The 17,808-nt window shown below is 38.9% G+C and overlaps 1 protein-coding gene across 2 annotated transcripts in view; it reads right to left on the bottom strand.

Moving 5' to 3' along the window:
• Positions 1 to 790: 790 nt before the first annotated feature.
• STK32B (serine/threonine kinase 32B) overlaps positions 791 to 17,808 on the bottom strand; it is a 165,088-nt gene continuing 148,070 nt past the window's right edge. For both annotated transcript variants that reach the window (XM_065665304.1, XM_065665305.1), the window contains 3 exons: positions 16,612 to 16,743; positions 15,783 to 15,847; positions 791 to 929 (listed from right to left, as the gene is read on the bottom strand). In XM_065665304.1, the coding sequence (XP_065521376.1) occupies positions 791 to 929; positions 15,783 to 15,847; positions 16,612 to 16,743 (336 nt within the window). The remainder of the gene's footprint in view (positions 930 to 15,782; positions 15,848 to 16,611; positions 16,744 to 17,808) is intronic.

The following is a 17,808-nucleotide window of genomic DNA, read 5'->3' as shown; positions in this document are numbered from 1 at the left end:
TTTTATCTCTCCTTACTAAGCTGCTTTTAAACTGTGGCTCAGTCAGCCTATTGTTACATAAAGGTCTTTCTTTGTCATGGTTAACATACACTACTAATGTGTCTGATCCTGCGTCCACTAAAGTCACTAGCAAAACTTTGACTTGGCCAGGGTCACATCTTTATTTTACTACAAAGCGGAACGCATGATGTTAAAGAGCAATGTGAATACATTCACGCTGCAACTTTTCCAATGGGCTTCAGTTATCTGAATGAAATTGTTCAGTGCTTGGCCTATTTGACACTACATTCACATATTTACATCATACATTTCTGTTATGAACTCAACAGCAGATGCTCAGAAACAGCTGTGTCCAGCAGTTTCACAAAATTCCATTTTAATTGATGGAGACAGAGAGGGTAACGTGAAGCCTTCAAGATAAAGCTGGCCCACATAGAACGTTGTCTCTTGAGAGTAGCCAGAAGTCTGGCAATCTTTGAGAGGCTGCCTAATGAATTGTTTCAAGTTTACTTCCAGGATTTTGAAAAGGAAAGTCACTCTTACTTATAAAACTGTATTTCACTGCTGATGGTCATTTTTCCAGTGGCAGAGTCAAAGTAAGAGCAGGGATGTACATGGGAAGTCTCTGCCGGTGTGCTCTGTGGCTTTGTCCTTGGCTGAGGATCCTGATGTTGGAGGAGTTAGTTAGGTGTCCCAGGACCCCAGGGGTGAAGAAGAAGGCATGCACAGAGGGGACTTTTCCTCGCCTTGCCGGGGTTGAAGTTTGAAGTGCATGCAGGGCTGTAGCTCACTAGCTGCTGCAGCCTCTTGTGCAGCCGTGTCCCAGTAAATTGTTGTTACGTCCATCTTGAAGTTTCTCGTGACTCTGAAGGGATGCCCTGCTGTCCATGCTGGAAGTCTGTCCACTTTGATCCTGCTGTCTTCTTAATCTGCCAAAGGTTAAAACATATTGATATAGCTGTCACGTGCTGATACCTGTATCAGAATGACTGCCACTGCCTGTCCTGTGGATACCCACATACACTGGTGTATAAAAAGGATTCCTACACCATTTGATCTCTACTAACTCCTTGAGCCTTACAGCTCCTCTTTCCTTTAAACACTGATGATTGCTCCTTCCTAAATATGTGCAGCTGGGTCTTGGTCAAATCCTACTTTCATTAAAGCCTATCATAAATAGCCAGCAGAGGACAGTGCTTTCTCCGGCTTTAGCACCTCTGCTCGGACTGCAACTTGACTAAACTATGAGAGTTGTTGGCTGGGCACACAATGGCAGCAAGCAGCTGCTCTCCTCTGCTGTCCTACAAAATTATCAGTAACCTCCATCAGTAAAAGAGAAAAAAACCATAAGATGAAGATATATTCAGTATGCCTCTTGTTATTACTTCATAGGCTGTCAAAACCTCCTAGGTGATTCCAACAAACAACAGCAATCCTATGTTGTTTAAAGACTGCAAAGCTGTCTTCTTTTGACATCATTTTCTAGAGAACAGCAACAGCCCCAGAGGTACCAGCTGTTTTATCATCAAGATTCTCGGCATTTCTGTTCAACAGTGATATCAACTTCAGTGATTTTACTGTGATTCCTGTGATATACAAATATTATCCTCCAAATACAAACATAGACACAACGTAAGTACTCTCAAGAAGGGTGTCAAAATTCATGGAGAAGCTGTGAGGTAGGGAACGATTTTTTTTCTAAAACATGAATAGTTGCTCTTTTGGAGGAATTTTTCTGTTTGCTTTCTCAAAATGAGAAACAGATGTCAATGCACTCCTGAAAAAGGGACCAAGACTTGGCACCAGAGAATATTATGGAAGAAGCTCTTATATTGATTGTAAATGGTACGCATGGTATACTCCATAAAAACTTAGCGAGTAACACTGACTATGAAGAAAATACTCAATAATGGAAAAGCATCCACGAATGAAACGTGAAGGGTCAGTTTCAAATGATAAAATACTTCCGGGCGGCATAAAGACTTTGGAGACACCATACTGAAGACACAGAAGAGAATGCAAAAGGAATGCAAAAGGACATGAAAATTCTAAACAGGGCAATAAAGGATGCTAAAGTAAAAATAATGAAAACATTGTCCAAACAGGGTGAGTTCAAAAGAGCATGAACACAGGCACATTAAATGAAAAGATATAAGGCAGCCTGGAAAAAACCCTCAGCAGATTAGAGAAACAAATTACTAAAAGCATTTACTCTAATGGTGATTTTTAGAAGTGTACCAGAAATACAGCGATTATCATTGAGTCTACAGGCCAATGGATGACTGAGTTATTAGAGGATAGGATAAGAAATATGAGACCCTAGCTGAAAAGCCAGTGGGTTATCTTCACCAATGTTCGTGACACACAAGCTTAGGGACATTCTATTGTTGATGAGAAATTTGTCCATCATCTCCAGTCAAACAGCTTTAGAACCAGTCATTCAAATGGATGTTGACACAGCATCAAGATTGGATTTGCATGCAAGGATTCTAAGAAAAGTGCAACTTCTGCACAACTGAATGGGGCATAAAAGTTACTGTTGAAGCTGTCTTGGCATCAATGAATGGAACACAACAAATGTCATGGCATTTATCTTTTCTTTAATATGGTCTTCAAAAAGGGATTACTGGGAGAGTAATTGAATAAGAAAAAGTCTTGGAACACCTTAGGGTTTGAGCTACTGTCCTTCATGAGACTGAAGTATTTATAGGCACCTAAAGAAAAAGCTACAGTGCTTGCAAACTCATGTTGCAAACTGTGGCTTGCAAACCTGTTCATACTGTAGAGGATTAAGACAAGCTTTGGCTCTATGGATCTGAAGAATCACTGTGTTGGTCTAAGACATGCAAGTGCATTCTCTCTGAATTTATTTATTTGCTTGGTTCATAAAATGCTAAAAAAGAAGGCATTTACTGTACTGTTAAAATGAACGGGAAAATAACAGCTCTCAATAACAACATAAAGCAGGAAAACACCCATTTTAACACTCACATTGGCACAAAGGCAGCATGTAAGGAGGACAGTGGAAAAAGCAGAGAAATGGAGCCCATGCTGAGTCCAAAAGATACCGAGAAGCCTCAAATTTCCCACTCTCTACAGAGGTGGTTTCTGTTGTTCATTTATTTCCATTATTTTCTTTTACCCTGTTTCTACTTCCCAGATCTACTATTGAAGCGTAATTAGATTATGGGGGTTTGGAAGTCTAAAGAAATATATTGTCTTAGCAATGCTTCATTGTATTCCTTTTTCAGACATTAACTGCTTCTGTATCTAGATTCACTACCCATATTTACAAGCTGTTAAAGTAAGAAATAGATTGTTAATCTAATGATCTAATATAAACTATTATTTAATTATTTAATAAGTTATCAATCACTTTATTCAGTGATTAAAATGGCATTAAAGACCTCTCTATAAGGGGCTATTGTGAACATGCTAACACCTAATTACCACTGTGCCCTGGGGACTGCAGAAATGGATTAATAATCAGTAGATGCAGATTCTGTTTCTGTGTCTGTCACTCTTTGGACAAATTACAGCCCTTTTCTGTGCCTCAGCTTCTCTCTTGACAAGTACAAAGAATATAGTGTGGTGAAACTGATGGGGAATTATATTTGTACTGAAATCTCACATGGTTTGGAGCTCTAGTCATAAATCTGAGCTCTGTAAGTTGTGGCTAAGAGATAGAAACAAAAAGAAAACTGAAGCCACGTTTGGTCTGACGAAATCTTTTATTCTTATCAAACCCATGCCCACAGGAGATTTTTCAGGGTTAACTGGTGACAGAGCATGTTACAGGCTTGTACTTGCAGCTTTTAATTAGGCAAAGGATGCAATGGACAGGAACACGCCAGGCAACGTGTGACTTTGCTTCTAGTTGCAAGTCTAGAATGTGATGCTGAGGCAGCTGCTGCAAAGAATGATGGAAGCTGAGAGCTTTGTGCTTTAGGTACTGTTCTGTGCCTCACAGGCCTGAATGAAATGGGGAGTTTGGACTGTGAAGACTCAAAGGACTCATACTGCCACCTCAAAAAACAGCATCACCCTTGGTATTGGTAACTTGGAATATGATGGGAAGTACAAACAGAAAGCTACTGTTGAAGCTAATGGGTAGCTTGAACTTTACATAGCAGTATAAGCATCATGAGAAGTCATATTTTTTTGTTTACCTCTCTAACCTAAATAATGCGTGTTTGATGGTAAGTAGGTGGTAGACAGGTGTAAACTAACAATGTAGGTCATGTCAGCTCATTTTCTGGATCATCTCATCCAGCAGATACAAAAAGACTCCGTTTCCTTAGTTTGCACTGAGTAAAAACATTCATGACACCCACAATCTTTCATGCTTTAGCAAGAAAAACAAAGTCACTTCCTCAAGCTCATGCAAAGCCTTATCTCTTGCAAATTCCCTTATTTAAGGTTTATAGGAGATCATGAGCATCAGGAAAAGCTCTTGCACTATGAAATCATGGCAATTTTTTGGCAGTAGTATGTAAGTCCTGCAGTATGCACAAGTCTCGTAAAAAATAGTGAGTACTATATTTGAAAACTTCCTCCTTTTTTTTGTTATCATTTTATCATCAATTGCAGGCAATGATTGTGGAAATGTTGCTAACTGATCATGTTTCCTGGGACAATAAGCAGCTTGGCTTGTCATCTGGCTGACACTGCAGGGAACACAAATGAAGTTTGATATATGGACAGTTAATAATTTTCTGTCTGCAATTTTTAATGGTTTCTCTTATAAATTGGTTCTGGCTGTGATCTCTTTTTCTGAAAATTGAAGAAGCTGGCAGTATTTCACAATTGCAAATGAGTGCTACTCTTATGTCTATCGCCAAGATTCTGCTTACTAGTTCTCATCTGCCATGTTTTCATTTAACTACATTTTTAGTGAAAAACTAAAATAAAGACATGATCAAAAGATCCTGATCAGGTTACTTTTAATTGAATAAACATATCTGGGAAAATTATTTTTGCTTTTCAAAACAAAATACGCACCAAATATATCAGAAAAGAGTGAAAATATCAATATTTGCTTTCTTTTTCAAAAAAAATAGCAAAAATAAGCTGATGAATTGATCAGAAGTACAGGGAATTTACTTATTTTACACTTCCATCCATAAAGAAGAGAATGCTAATCTTTTCTCAGCGTAAATCTTAAGGACACATACTAACAAAAAAGAACTCAGGGATACGATACTCCTGGATTGTCCACATCCTGTTGGTATGAGCTGCAGATCCTACCTTGCTGTTTCATGCTCAGATTTGCTTCCCAAGAAACCTGGGCTGCAGGATGAGGAGCTGTCATATGGTCAGGACATATGAACAGAGAGAAGCTTCTGGCCAAATTCTGTAAAATTCCCTGATTTGAAAAGATGTTCTCTGATTTCATAACAACATATATAAGAACCAACTGATATAATAATCCTGCACAAGATCAAGTTACCTGTTACCTTAACATCTGCCAAACTATCCACTTCACACTCCCCAGTGGTATCCAGAAGAACTCTCATGACAGGCAGCAAATAGAGTGCTGCATGGGAATGTTGTTTCTGTATTTTAGACACCAGTTACATTCGCACCACAAGGTAAAATGGTGCAGGAACTGATGCCTGGAAGCTAAATGACACAGACTGGCTTGCATCCTTATGACTAAATTCTCTAACCTTCAAACCAGAGCTGCTGTATTCCAGCTGCCCATAGACATCTTTCAGTCTATGTTAACCTCTGAAACATGAAGGGAATTTCTTCAGAGAGTGATTGTGTGTATTCCAGCTGCCCATAGACATCTTTCAGTCTATGTTAACCTCTGAAACATGAAGGGAATTTCTTCAGAGAGTGATTGTGACCTCAGAAAAATCATGCCAGGAACCATGTTAACAACTGAGAAGTATGGAAGATTGCCCATATACTGCCTTCAAAAAACAGACAGACAACAGCAATATGGTGGAAAATTAAGATAATAAAAAAGAGTAGAAATAGAAGGAAAGTTGAACACTGAAAAATGAGGAAGGATTCAAAAGAATCCCAACTGTGGAAATCTAATTAATTAAACTAATTATATACATAATTAAAACTTAAATTATCTCAGAAAACAGCTGTATATAGCTAATGTTCTTTCTTATTAGAAAACCTCTTTACACCTAACAGAGGAGCAGTAACCATGGCAAAGATAATAACGGGCTTTCCTTTAGCTTGTGCACAGAGTGAACTCAGCAGTGCTTTCAGGAAAATAGAAATCAGTGAAAAGTGTACGAATTTGCTAAGCATTTTCAAGTAAACAAAGAAGTCACAATCTTGCTTTGTGCCAGAGGAAGCCTGGGGCAGACCAGGGCAGACTTAAGGGCTGAGTGGAGCAGAGTCAACACTCATCACTCAGCAACATCAATGCTGAGCCACACAACTCCAAACTGAAAATTAGTCTGTAAGCTCAGATAATTTCCCCTTGCTTTAGAGTCTGTGTAGAGAACCAACACATACAGAGCAGCTTTAAATGAATCACACTGCTATTACGCGTTTGTGTAGTAGCAGGTATGTATTTTGCAAGACCTGGGTATAACTAGTGACCTCTTCAAATCACTAGCAAGTGTGGATGTCGTGAGTCTTTAGCTCTTCCTTGATAATGTTTACACTTACAACTTGCTTGTTCGTGGCCTCCTGCCCTACGGCTGGGTACACTTGGCTCAAATGCTGTTGCTCTACAAGTGGTGTTTGGTGCCATACGAGATGCCGTTGACTACCTGACACTCAGAGAGTGCAAGCATATGCAACAGCAGATTAGAGATGACCTGTGCCTGTTGGATTGACAGGCAAGAATTTAGTTTTGCAGAGATGAGCTGAGCTCACAACTGTAGGATGGATTTTATGCCTGTTAACTGTAGACTACTGAAAGATTATTTCAAGCTCTCTCTACGAGATAAATAGAAGCACTAACATAGATTAACAAGTACCAGTTTGCTATCTAATTACATGTGTCAGAGATCAACCTTGGGAGATACAAGTCTCTCCTCACTGATTACTAAAGGAGATTAAGCTAAACAAAGGATTTTTAGATTGATTACTTTAAAGGAATATGGTGTTCTTGTACCTTTAGAAAAACAGCTATAACTTTCTTCTCCCAACCACAGATTCAAGGCCCCTCCTGTCTAGCAGCTGTATAAGGTCACCACACACCGCACTGCTTAGCAGAGCCAATTTACTTCTGGATTAGAGCTAATTTACACCCACACTGTTCAGTCGTACAGAAATTGAATGGTCCCATCAGCCTGGAACATAGCACACACTGCTGAACACTGCCAGGAGCTGGGTAATGAAGTCACTGAGGAGCACGGGGGTGCAATTGCCTGTTCATCCATGCAGACGCGCCTGTAGCATATTCAGGCTCTGGGTTTGCCAGCAGCAGCTTTTCTGCATGACTTGGGCTGTATCTTGAAAAATAGTTTGTTGTCTGATTCCCATTTATTTAAAAGACTTTTGAAAACCTTGTGTGCACCCTTTGGGGTAGGAGTTGTTCTGCACCTAACCAATATTTAGCTCTGTCTCTGACCGCAAACATGTACTGTTGGTACTGACTGCTTTGACAGAAACAGTCATAACCTCGGGTCTGTTTTCCTAATGCACTGTGATGCATATGTTTTGATAGCTCAGTAGATTACCATGTAATCATTCAAATAACTCTGTTTTAACTCCAATTTAAATGACTGAGACACAGACTAAAGTTATGTTGTATTACACTTGAATGTGAAAAGTAAAATTCTGGAGGAAGTATCCCCATGTAGCACAGATGTCTTCTTGTACCACTGACACTCACAACATTTACTCCCACCCTTTCTAAATCTCCTGGGGGAAATATGCTTTTACCATGGGTAATTGATTCAGGTTGATAGTTCCTGCTGAGTAATTATGCTCAGTAAATGCCTGTGAATATAATTTTCTATCAACCAGCAATTTATAATCAAGCATAATGGGTTCAGGTGCACATATGGTGTGAGTGACATGTGAAATACTAGTACATGGAAGTCAAGTGACAAATCATAATGCATGCTGTAGCATGTTGACCTGCTATGTCTTGAGACTTCAGGTTTACTTTGGGAATTGATAAAGCAAAATAAGAGTGAAGGTATGAAGTAAATAAATGAAAACATCAAACGATGTGCAGCCATTTAAGGAACTAAGACTAAACCAACCAATTAAAATTAATACTGAAGCCACATTCAGCCTAGTAAAATAGGTATCTCTTGGAAGTGGGTTATTGTCCATCCAAGACCAGATGCATCTTAAACAATAACTGTTTTGTTCAGCCACATTTTAAAATGTGAACTAATTTTTCTAGTTTAGATACTTCTGTAGATCCAAACGTACAAGGAATGGGAAAGCAGCTATGAAATTTCCCGTTAAGGTGTTGGTTATTAGACTTTGTGGGACCACAGAGAGAAAATTTTATTTCTAGTTAGCCAGAATCTAGTTTTAAAACTGCAGACATTTGCCCATGAATAAGGATATTTCTCAGCAGTGTAGGCCCAAACTCATTCTCAAGACATTAATTTCCTAGCCTGCCTTTGGTGTGTATCTTGAAGGATGCAGGCACATCCTTTCGTTCAGTCGTCAGCAGATGGATAGGTCAGAGGAGTTACTTTGAAATATTCTCTTCCTTTATTCTTTCTGGTGAAAGGTGAAGTGATTCTTTGGGTGAAGTCCAAATGAAACATACGGGGAGAAGGATAATTCTTCATCTGCATCTAGAGTTAGATTTCCTTTGCTGGAAACATATTCTCAGCCAGTGCCATACTCACTGAGACCCTAGACCCCATAGCAGGGAGATTTCAGAGGAGCTGGAGTGAAGAGGCTTATTAGCAGACAGCAGATCATAGTAACAAGCACAATTTTGCTAACAGACTGAGAATTTAAAGACAAATAATAATATGAGGCCTGTGGAAGCTGCCTTTGCATTGAAGGTGATGCACATCTACAGCTCTGTGGAACAAGGCTGTGACCCCTTGGGAAGCCTGCACTGGAGCAGACTCTTGGAAGGACTTGTGACCCTGCGGGGGACCCACACTGGAGCTGTCTATTCCCGAAGGACTGCACCCCATGGAAGGGACCCATTGGAGCAGTTAATGGAGAACTGCAGCTTGTAGGAAGGGCTCATGCTGGAGAGGTCCATGAAGGTCTGCTGTGGGAGGGACCCCACGGTGGAGCAGGTGAAGAGTGTGAGGAGGCCTCCCATGAGGATGAAGGAGCAGCAGAGACAATGTGATGAACTGACACAGCCTCCATTCCACTGGGGTGAGGAGGGATTAAAAATTGGGAGTGAAGTTGAGCCCTGGAAGAAGGGAGGGGTGAGGGGAAGGTGTTTAAAGATTTAGATTTTATTTCCCATTATTCTACTGTGATTTGATTTGTAATAAATTAAACTAATTTCCTGAGGTCGAGTCTGCCCATGACAGTAACTGGTGAGTGATCTCTCCCTGCCCTTATATTGGCCCACAAGCTTTTCATTATATTTCGTCTCTCCTGGCCAGCTGAGGAGGGAAGTGATAGAGCAGCTTTGGTGGGCACCAGCATCCATCTGGGATCAACCCTCCACAAAAGCCAGTCTGGCTCTGCCTTATTACTGGGACCTGATAAAAAACATTCTCAGCCTGGAATAAGCATCTGTGAAGAGAATGGTTCAGCCCTACCCTTCCCCTTGGACCAGCAGGGTTCCAGGAATCAGAGCCTGCAAGTTCCAGGGAGTAAACACAGCCTGCACTAACCTCTCTGCTGGCTAACCTCTCCACCTAATCCTCACACAAGATTTCTCTGCCAAAGTCCAAAACTTCAATTCACAAGAATCTTCTTCTAAAGCCTAGTTAGCCAAGCAGCTCTTTCATTCCCTGAGGGATGGAGCTCCCAAAAGGAGACTCTGCTAGTAGTTCAGTTGCAATCATACAGCATAACTCACAGCCTTTCATTAACCACCAAACCTTTCATTAACCACCAGGGAAGGTGGGTGCCTGACACAGGGATCCACAGAAGCCACTGTATTTTACACCAAGCCACCCAGACCAGTCACTAAAGTGCACCCACAACAGGAGTATCATGCTCCAGGTGGGACACAAGAAAATTATCTCCAGCTAAGCTTCACAACCCTGAGATCTCCCCAGGGAATAAGTGCCTTATGTCCCCTGAAACACAGCAAGGGACAATCTGAATCTTACCTAAATCTCTTACTGCCCTAAGCCTTCTTTACCTTCCTTATTTCCAGAAATGAGACATGTATGTACTTCCATAGATGCATACATATACACAAAAATATGTACATTTTATTGTGCAACCCTTGTACTATTATGAAGACTCTATACACAGATGGAGACCTTATAAGCAGTGAAAAGCCATAAAAGCACATACCCAGCGATTCCATCTAACAGAGATTCCAGTCTCCCATATTGGCCCATTTAAGATACTAGTGGACAGTGTCAAGGAATAAACCAAATGGAGACAAATGTCTGTTATGGCATTTCCTCCTCACTTCTTACATTTCCAGACTTCCCAGACCAGTGAGTACATAGGAGGTCTTGCGCCTCAGGGACCTGGATAGATTTTTTGCATGAATTTTGATTTTTTTCTAATCCTTTTCTGAATTTTTTTGTGTCTTTCTCATCCAAAGCACCACTCAGTGCTGTGCTGAATTGCACATGAAAGTGTGGTTTTGTTTTCTTTTAAACCTGTAGATAACATTGTGGCCTTGAGTTACCAGGAAGAGTGAATAACTGTTGCTTAGTCACCTCAGTAAGTTTCATAAGGAATCAGAACTGTACACAGAATAGAAAATGCAGGTGTATGTATATGAACATACAGCTTCCCGAGCACAAAAACGTCTCAATGGTAATTTCTCTATAGTTTTCTTTGCAGTCTGAGCATATTAACACCCTTTAGTTTCCAAATCAGCACAGTGCTATCAACAGGCTCTACAAAATCTCTCTCCTTCATAACTTAAGCTAACTTAGATTCTACTGTCCCAAAGATAAAGTTTAGATTATTCTCTTCCTATCATATGTGCATTTATCAGCAATTTCAGCTGCCATGTTTTTGCTACCCTGCAGCTCAGAACCATGACTATCATTATCCACTGCAGCTCTTTGCAGTCAGATTTAATTTTGACTACTCTGGTATCATAAGAGAACTTTTTATCACCTCACCATTCTCCTTACTTTCCAACTCATAGTAACATAGAATAGCTTATTACTTTATAGAATTCATTTATGAATATAGTCAGAAGATACACAAAGTATCATAATGATTGGTAATAATAATATTACTGGCTTGTTTCTGCATTTCTTCTGGAACTGGCCTCAAAATGCTTTCCTAAAACAGGTGAGTTCAGTCTCCATGATTCATTCTTAATTTATGGAGGCTCATAACAAGTGAGAATTTACACTAGTGTAGGGCATGAAGACAGATGAAGAGAAATCATGAAGGTAACCCCTTCTGCTCACTGAACAGTCATGACATGTTATGCGGTCTTCATTTATCAGAAATATGATTTGTCTGATGTAACCTATTAAAAATAATCTTCCCCAGTGCTCAGAATCAGACAGTTTTGATTTGTCTCCAAAGTATGAGATGTGGAAATGAAAGTTTTTCTTTGCCTATGAATTGACTTTTTGGCTTGTTTTTGTGAGTTGCACTTGTGTTTATTAGAAAAATAAACAGAAAGTCAATGGAAACAAGTTGCTGGCCTACCATGATGAGGATTTGTGTCTGTTACCCTGATCCTTCCAGGACCACATTTCAGTACGTTGAATGCTCTGATATATGCACCACCACACAAACTTTAATTCCCAAAGCTGGATGTCCATTCAGTGAAGTGTAGCCACTACAATAATATAGTTACTCGCTTTGGCCATTTTTCCAGGCAGGCTTTGAAAATGAGGTTTCAGACACTCACTAGCTTTTTATTTTTTCCTCCATGAAAATGTGAAAGGAACACATTATTGAAATTATGGCTTTTTTGTGATCACCCTTTTCCCTAAAAAAGTGAATTTGAAGATATGCTTGCAGAAAGATTACTCTCTTGGACATGCTATGCTTGAATCTTTAGGCAGCATGGCTTGGTATAATGAAGAAAGTGACATCTGGACTGGTAATTCTAAGCCAGTAATAATGAACAGGAATCAAAGGCAGAGTGAGAGCGCTTATGTGATCAATCATGAGTTATTAGTGCTCAAAAGTAAACCAGATTCAATCATCTTCTTTCTAATTAGGTGAAACTGCAGGAGCAATCTCCAAAAGAAGACATATCCAACACAAAAGGAACAAGAAACAGATCAGTGAAGAGCAGCCACTTGAAATGCTCAGAAAGAGATGGATTTAAACTGAATTAAGGTCAGCAGAAGTGGCAAGAAAAGTGCTGTAGCCTCATCCATAAAGCATTCAGATATTACGGGGATTATGGCAATATAAATATCTCCAGAGACACTAAATGACATAAAATACCTATTAATGAAAGTATATTCCGTGAGGTATATTGCAAATCATTATGAATATTCAATACCAAGCAAACTGAAATGAAACAGAGCACCCAGGGACTCTGGATTTGAATCTGAAAAGACAACTGAAAGGGGAAAAAAAGGAAGTACAAAGAGAATGATAATAAATTTCATCTTATTAAAAATGCAGAGAATATAAAGTAAGCTCTTCACCTATGATATGGACAAAATCAGACTATATGATTTTAAGCATCTTAATATGCTTAAAATATGCTCCCTCAACTTCTGTTGTTTATTCTGGGAACAGAGAGCTGTCTGTTCACTTAGAACTGTTCAGTATGTTTTAGAAAAGAACCAGGTATGGCCAAATAGTAGGAAATATAGCAAGGAAAGGAGGGAAATGTGCAGCAGCCATCTGTCTGCTTCAATCTGTAGCAGAATTTTTTTGTATGGCTTCATTGAACAAATACTGAGAAGAGAAATAAGGTGTGCTAGCAGCTTAGGAAAGAGGCAAGCCTGTTCAGATCAATCTCATAGCAATGCTATTGAGGGATGTTAGTGTTAAGTAGAAAGACTTTGCTTTCAAAACCATTAGAACGTTTTTAAATGTATTCACTAGAATTATTTAAACTATGTATTTTATGTGAGGTTATTGCTCCATTGCAATTAGTAAACTAGTTCTGCAGAATTCTAACCCATTTTCATGTACATTGGAGATGTGAAATACACATTCTACTCAGTAAAAGGTGGCTATATGATTTTACTTTCATTAGCTGGCTGATAATTTTGATGAAAAATTTGTGAAGCATCTAACTGAGGAGTAGGTATTTCCTGTGTTTTTTCCTGTTCTTTGTTTGCTAATCTCTTTAATCTTGAAGACATCTTTCAGGGAGAAGAGGTGGCTCAGGAACCATAAAGGGTAAGATATATGATTCCACTGCAAGCAAATATTGAATCTATTTCTCCTTTTTTTGGCTATTACAGGTTTTGGATATTCAGAAACAGAAATAAGATGTATGTGAGCATTTGTTTAGTGACAACACCACAAAAATAGCAAAATAATCTGTGCCCAGTTTTTTAATAAAACTACAAAAATAGTGTGGCCTTATCTTTACAATATTGCTTCTACTCCCCCACCCATCCTCCACCTCCAAAAAAATATTGAAACTGCAGCCTACAGCTGCTAAATGAGATCAGGTTCTTGAACAGTTGCTGGTAAGTCTGTAGGAATACACATTCAGATACTGTAGAATTGGTGCTGCATTTCTAGATGTAATAAAGCATCTATCCGTAGAAATAGATTTAAAACCAGGAAAAAATCATTTGTCAGCAAAATCCATGTAAGTACAGCTTCAGCCTGTACATACAGCCCTGAGGGTATAGAAAGGTGTAAGAAAAGCCACGATGAATTACTCTGGCGTATACTGTGTAGCCTTTTCCTTCCGGTATAATAATATCTGAGTCTCTCATTGCTCTTACTTTATTCCCATTAACTTGAATTCACTTTGCACTTCAAAAATTTGACCTCTGCTTCCCTCCTTATTAACATGTTTGTCTTAGAAAAGTATTACAGAAGTCTCTCCCTGCCCTTCTTCAGCTCTAATATGATTTAAACAAGAAATGATTGTGATGAGGCTTTAGACAATGCAGGATCTGTTATAGGTCTATACTAAATATTTTCCTTCACCCTGTCAAAGGCAATCAAGCAATGACCAAAACACATGCTGTTCTAGATGAAGTGCATGTGTTTTATCTTTTGCTTCCATTTTGCCTGTACTCCGTTTAAATTTCTCCTTGATCTCTCATCAGCCTCTCAGAGTCATTTATAGCTTGTGCTGTTACTGTAGTCATGCAATATGAAACAAATAAAAAATCTTCCTATGCACTGCTAAAAAAAATTAAGAATAAGAAACTAAACCCATGTCAATAGAAATTATTTAATGCTAGGGAGCACACACAAAGGGATTTTGAAGGTGTTTTACAAAACCTGTTATTTTATTCTTTCAAATATTGCTATTTGTCTATAGGGTTTTCTTGACAAATGACTCTGAAGGAGGTGAAAGAGTTGTATCTGGAAATGAACTAGTTGTATGAACAACTTATCAGAAACACATTAAATTGATCTATCAATGTAATCTTTTCCTGTTGTTGTTATTACAATCTTAATCATTTTGGGTTTTGTGGTTAATAAAAATCACACAAAGTTTGGGAATTCCCTTGTGCACTGACACCAAAACTGATTCAGAGAAGTCAGCCAAGACCTTTCTGTAAACCTCTTATGTGCTGACTTGGTCTGGCTTTTCTTGTTTATGGATCTTACATAAACATATGGCTCTCTTGTGCTAAAGATCATGCAAAATAACATGAAGAATCTGACAGAACTTCTTTTTCTTTGCAAGTCTTTGCTGCAGTTTCTGTGAGCCATCAGTACTGGGAATAGACATGTTCCAGATTGTAACAGGAAAATTGGGGTTGCCCATATGGCATAATTTCTTTCATGACATCATGTCAGCTGTGCAAAGTTGACAATTCCTTTCCCAGTTTTATTTACAGAAGACAGTAATTACCTGCACTGTAAGCAATAAGTTAGTCACCACTTTTTAATTAATTTCTTATATTTCACAGCTCCATTACAATGGCTTGCAGATACAATTAGGTCAAATAAAACCACTGAATATACTTGGACAAAGTGCAAGATTCAATCAAAGACACAAGCAGCTCTCCTGTTACAGGCTGTATCTATCTGTTCATACAAAGGGGTCCATAGTGGCACCAACTCACACACAGTACACTACATGAAATGCAGTGTATTAGTTGGACCAGGAAAACTATTGACATCCTTGGGATTCAGACTTGTGTTTGATATAGGTTTAATATTTAGCTCTGCTGAAATAAACTGTGTTTTTATAGTGGTGAAATATGAATGAATAGTGTTTCCAAGTCAGAACACTGCAGTTCATACTACTAAAATTTCACAACTTATTACTTCTCTTAGTTTTGTTTTGTGAAAAAGCCCCTTTTATTGTATTCCTTTTGCTTAATTGCCAACAGTTTCTCTGCAGAGTGACAGTGATATTTACCTTATCTCTTTAACATAGTTTGATATCACAAGCACTTTTGCTTGCTTTCAGAGGTGGAAAAACTACCAAACCATCACACACTGTAAGAAGAAATCAGTGGAAATCCAAGCCCTTTAGACCATGCTGCCCTGATCATTAATCACTTTTTCTTAAGCTGAGAGAAAGAAAAAATAAATCGCAAATTCATTTCAGTAGCAAATGCTAAACAGGCATTAAGAATTGCACTTACTTCTCTCTGTTGAATATGATGAATTCTTTCCTAACGGTTTCCAAACACTGCTGCAGGTGCACGTTCTTTAAAAAACAGCATGAATAAGTTGATTAAAAAAGATGGAAAATCATAGACAAAAATCACAACGACTGAAACAATACTGAACAAAGAGGCTTATGAATGGATACTATCAAAAGGCATTTTGAAGGCTCTTCAAAAGTGACAGCACAATCAATCTTTCATTTGGAAGAAATTCCCCACAAGGAATTTTATGTCTGATAGCTCTAAGAAGAAGAGCTTTCACGAGCATTCAGTATCATTAAGAGCAGCAACAGAGTTCTTAAAACCTCACTGAAATGAGAATTCAAGTCTGGAAAATTATTATTTCTTCATTTTCTCCAAAGTATAGACTGTTTATACAATCAGTCATTCTACATGGGACACATTAATCAAGACTGCAAGAAGCGGCTTTAAAACACTGATAAATAACAAGCTTTCCATGCTGCATAGTTTTCATTTTTCATATTATCAGTGGATAAATACTCTTTGTAACTATCTGTCCATGTGTGGGAAGCATATTTGCCAACTGGCAACACTTTTTCATAGTTTAAATGAGCATCTGAGTGAATCTTAAAAATGATTACAACTTAAACATGCTGCTACTATTTGAAATAAATGGTTGCTTTTCATCTTGCCTTGGAGATCATTTATGCTGTATGTAAAATGACAGACATAGAGACTAAGTCTATTTTCAGACATGACAAAACTGAGTCTTGATAAAACTGAGTCTGTCTGTTAAAGAATTTAAATGAAATGCCACTGACTGCAGCCACAGTCCCCAGCTTACCAGTGGGCAGGTTTCCTTAGCTCCATCTTTGGCTTTGTTTTTGGCAAGTCGCTTTTTCTTTTTATGGAGAGGTTTGGACTCTAAAATCATTTCTTCAAGTTCAAATGTAGGATCACAGTTCAATCTTCCTTTCTGGTACAAAAGGATTCAAAATTACTCTTTGAAGCATCATGGTGTTTTTTCAGTTTGCCCATCAAGCGTTAATATCATTAATAATGATCCAGCTTCACAACCACAGTAAAAGGAAAACTGTCTTTTTAGGCCTGGACTGACAGTTGAATTCTAAATAAGGGAGATAAGATAAAAATCATAAAGCAATCATAAAGACTTAGATCCTCTTCCTAGTTATACGAAGATGTACTCCTAGAGTGACTCCAATTACGTCACTCCAATGAGGGAGATTAATCTGGCCCAGGGCATTCATCAGAATATCAGTTAGTGCTGAACAAAAATGACAACTGTAAAAGTGCAGGAGGGAAGGGGAGTACTAAGACCTTACTTGTTAAAATCTGCTTTTCTGAAGAGGTGAAGGTGGATTCAACTACCTAGCTCCTGTCCATGGTAACAAAGGAAGGAGGGGGCCTTTTTTGGTTAGCAGCATTTACATAAAAAAATAGTTCATAGAATCATGGATTACCAGGTTGGAAACGACCTCACGGATCATCTGGTCCAACCTTTCTAGGCAAAGCATGACCTAGTCTAGATGTCCCAGCACACTGTCCAGTTGAATCTTAGGTATCCAGCATTGGGGAATCCACTACTTTTCTAGGGAGATTGTTCCAATGGCTGATTGTTCTCACTTTGGAAAATTTTCCTCTTGTGTCCAACCAGAATCTCTCCAGGAGTAACCTGTGTCCATCACCCCTTCTTTTTTCTACGTGACTCTTTGTAAACAGAGTCTCCATCTTCTTTGTAGCCACCCTTTAAATACTGGAATATGGTGGTAAGGTCTCCCCTGAGCCTTCTTTGCTCTAGGCTGAAAAACCCCATTCTCTGTCTTTCCTCACACAGCTCTCCAGTCCATTGATCATCTTTGTGAAACTTCCCTGGAGCCTCTCCAGCCCATCCACAACTTTTTGCATAGCAGGGACCAGAACTGAACACAGTATTCCAGATGTGGCATGACAAGCACTTGGTAGAGTGAGACAACGACATCTTTATCTCTGCTGGTGATGACCTCGCTGATGTAACCCAGCA

This window comes from Lathamus discolor, chromosome 1 (genome assembly GCF_037157495.1).
Source record: "Lathamus discolor isolate bLatDis1 chromosome 1, bLatDis1.hap1, whole genome shotgun sequence".
Taxonomy (NCBI): Eukaryota; Metazoa; Chordata; class Aves; order Psittaciformes; family Psittacidae; genus Lathamus; species Lathamus discolor.
Note: the sequence above shows the minus strand (reverse complement) of the source record. Positions and strands in the feature narration are given on the sequence as shown.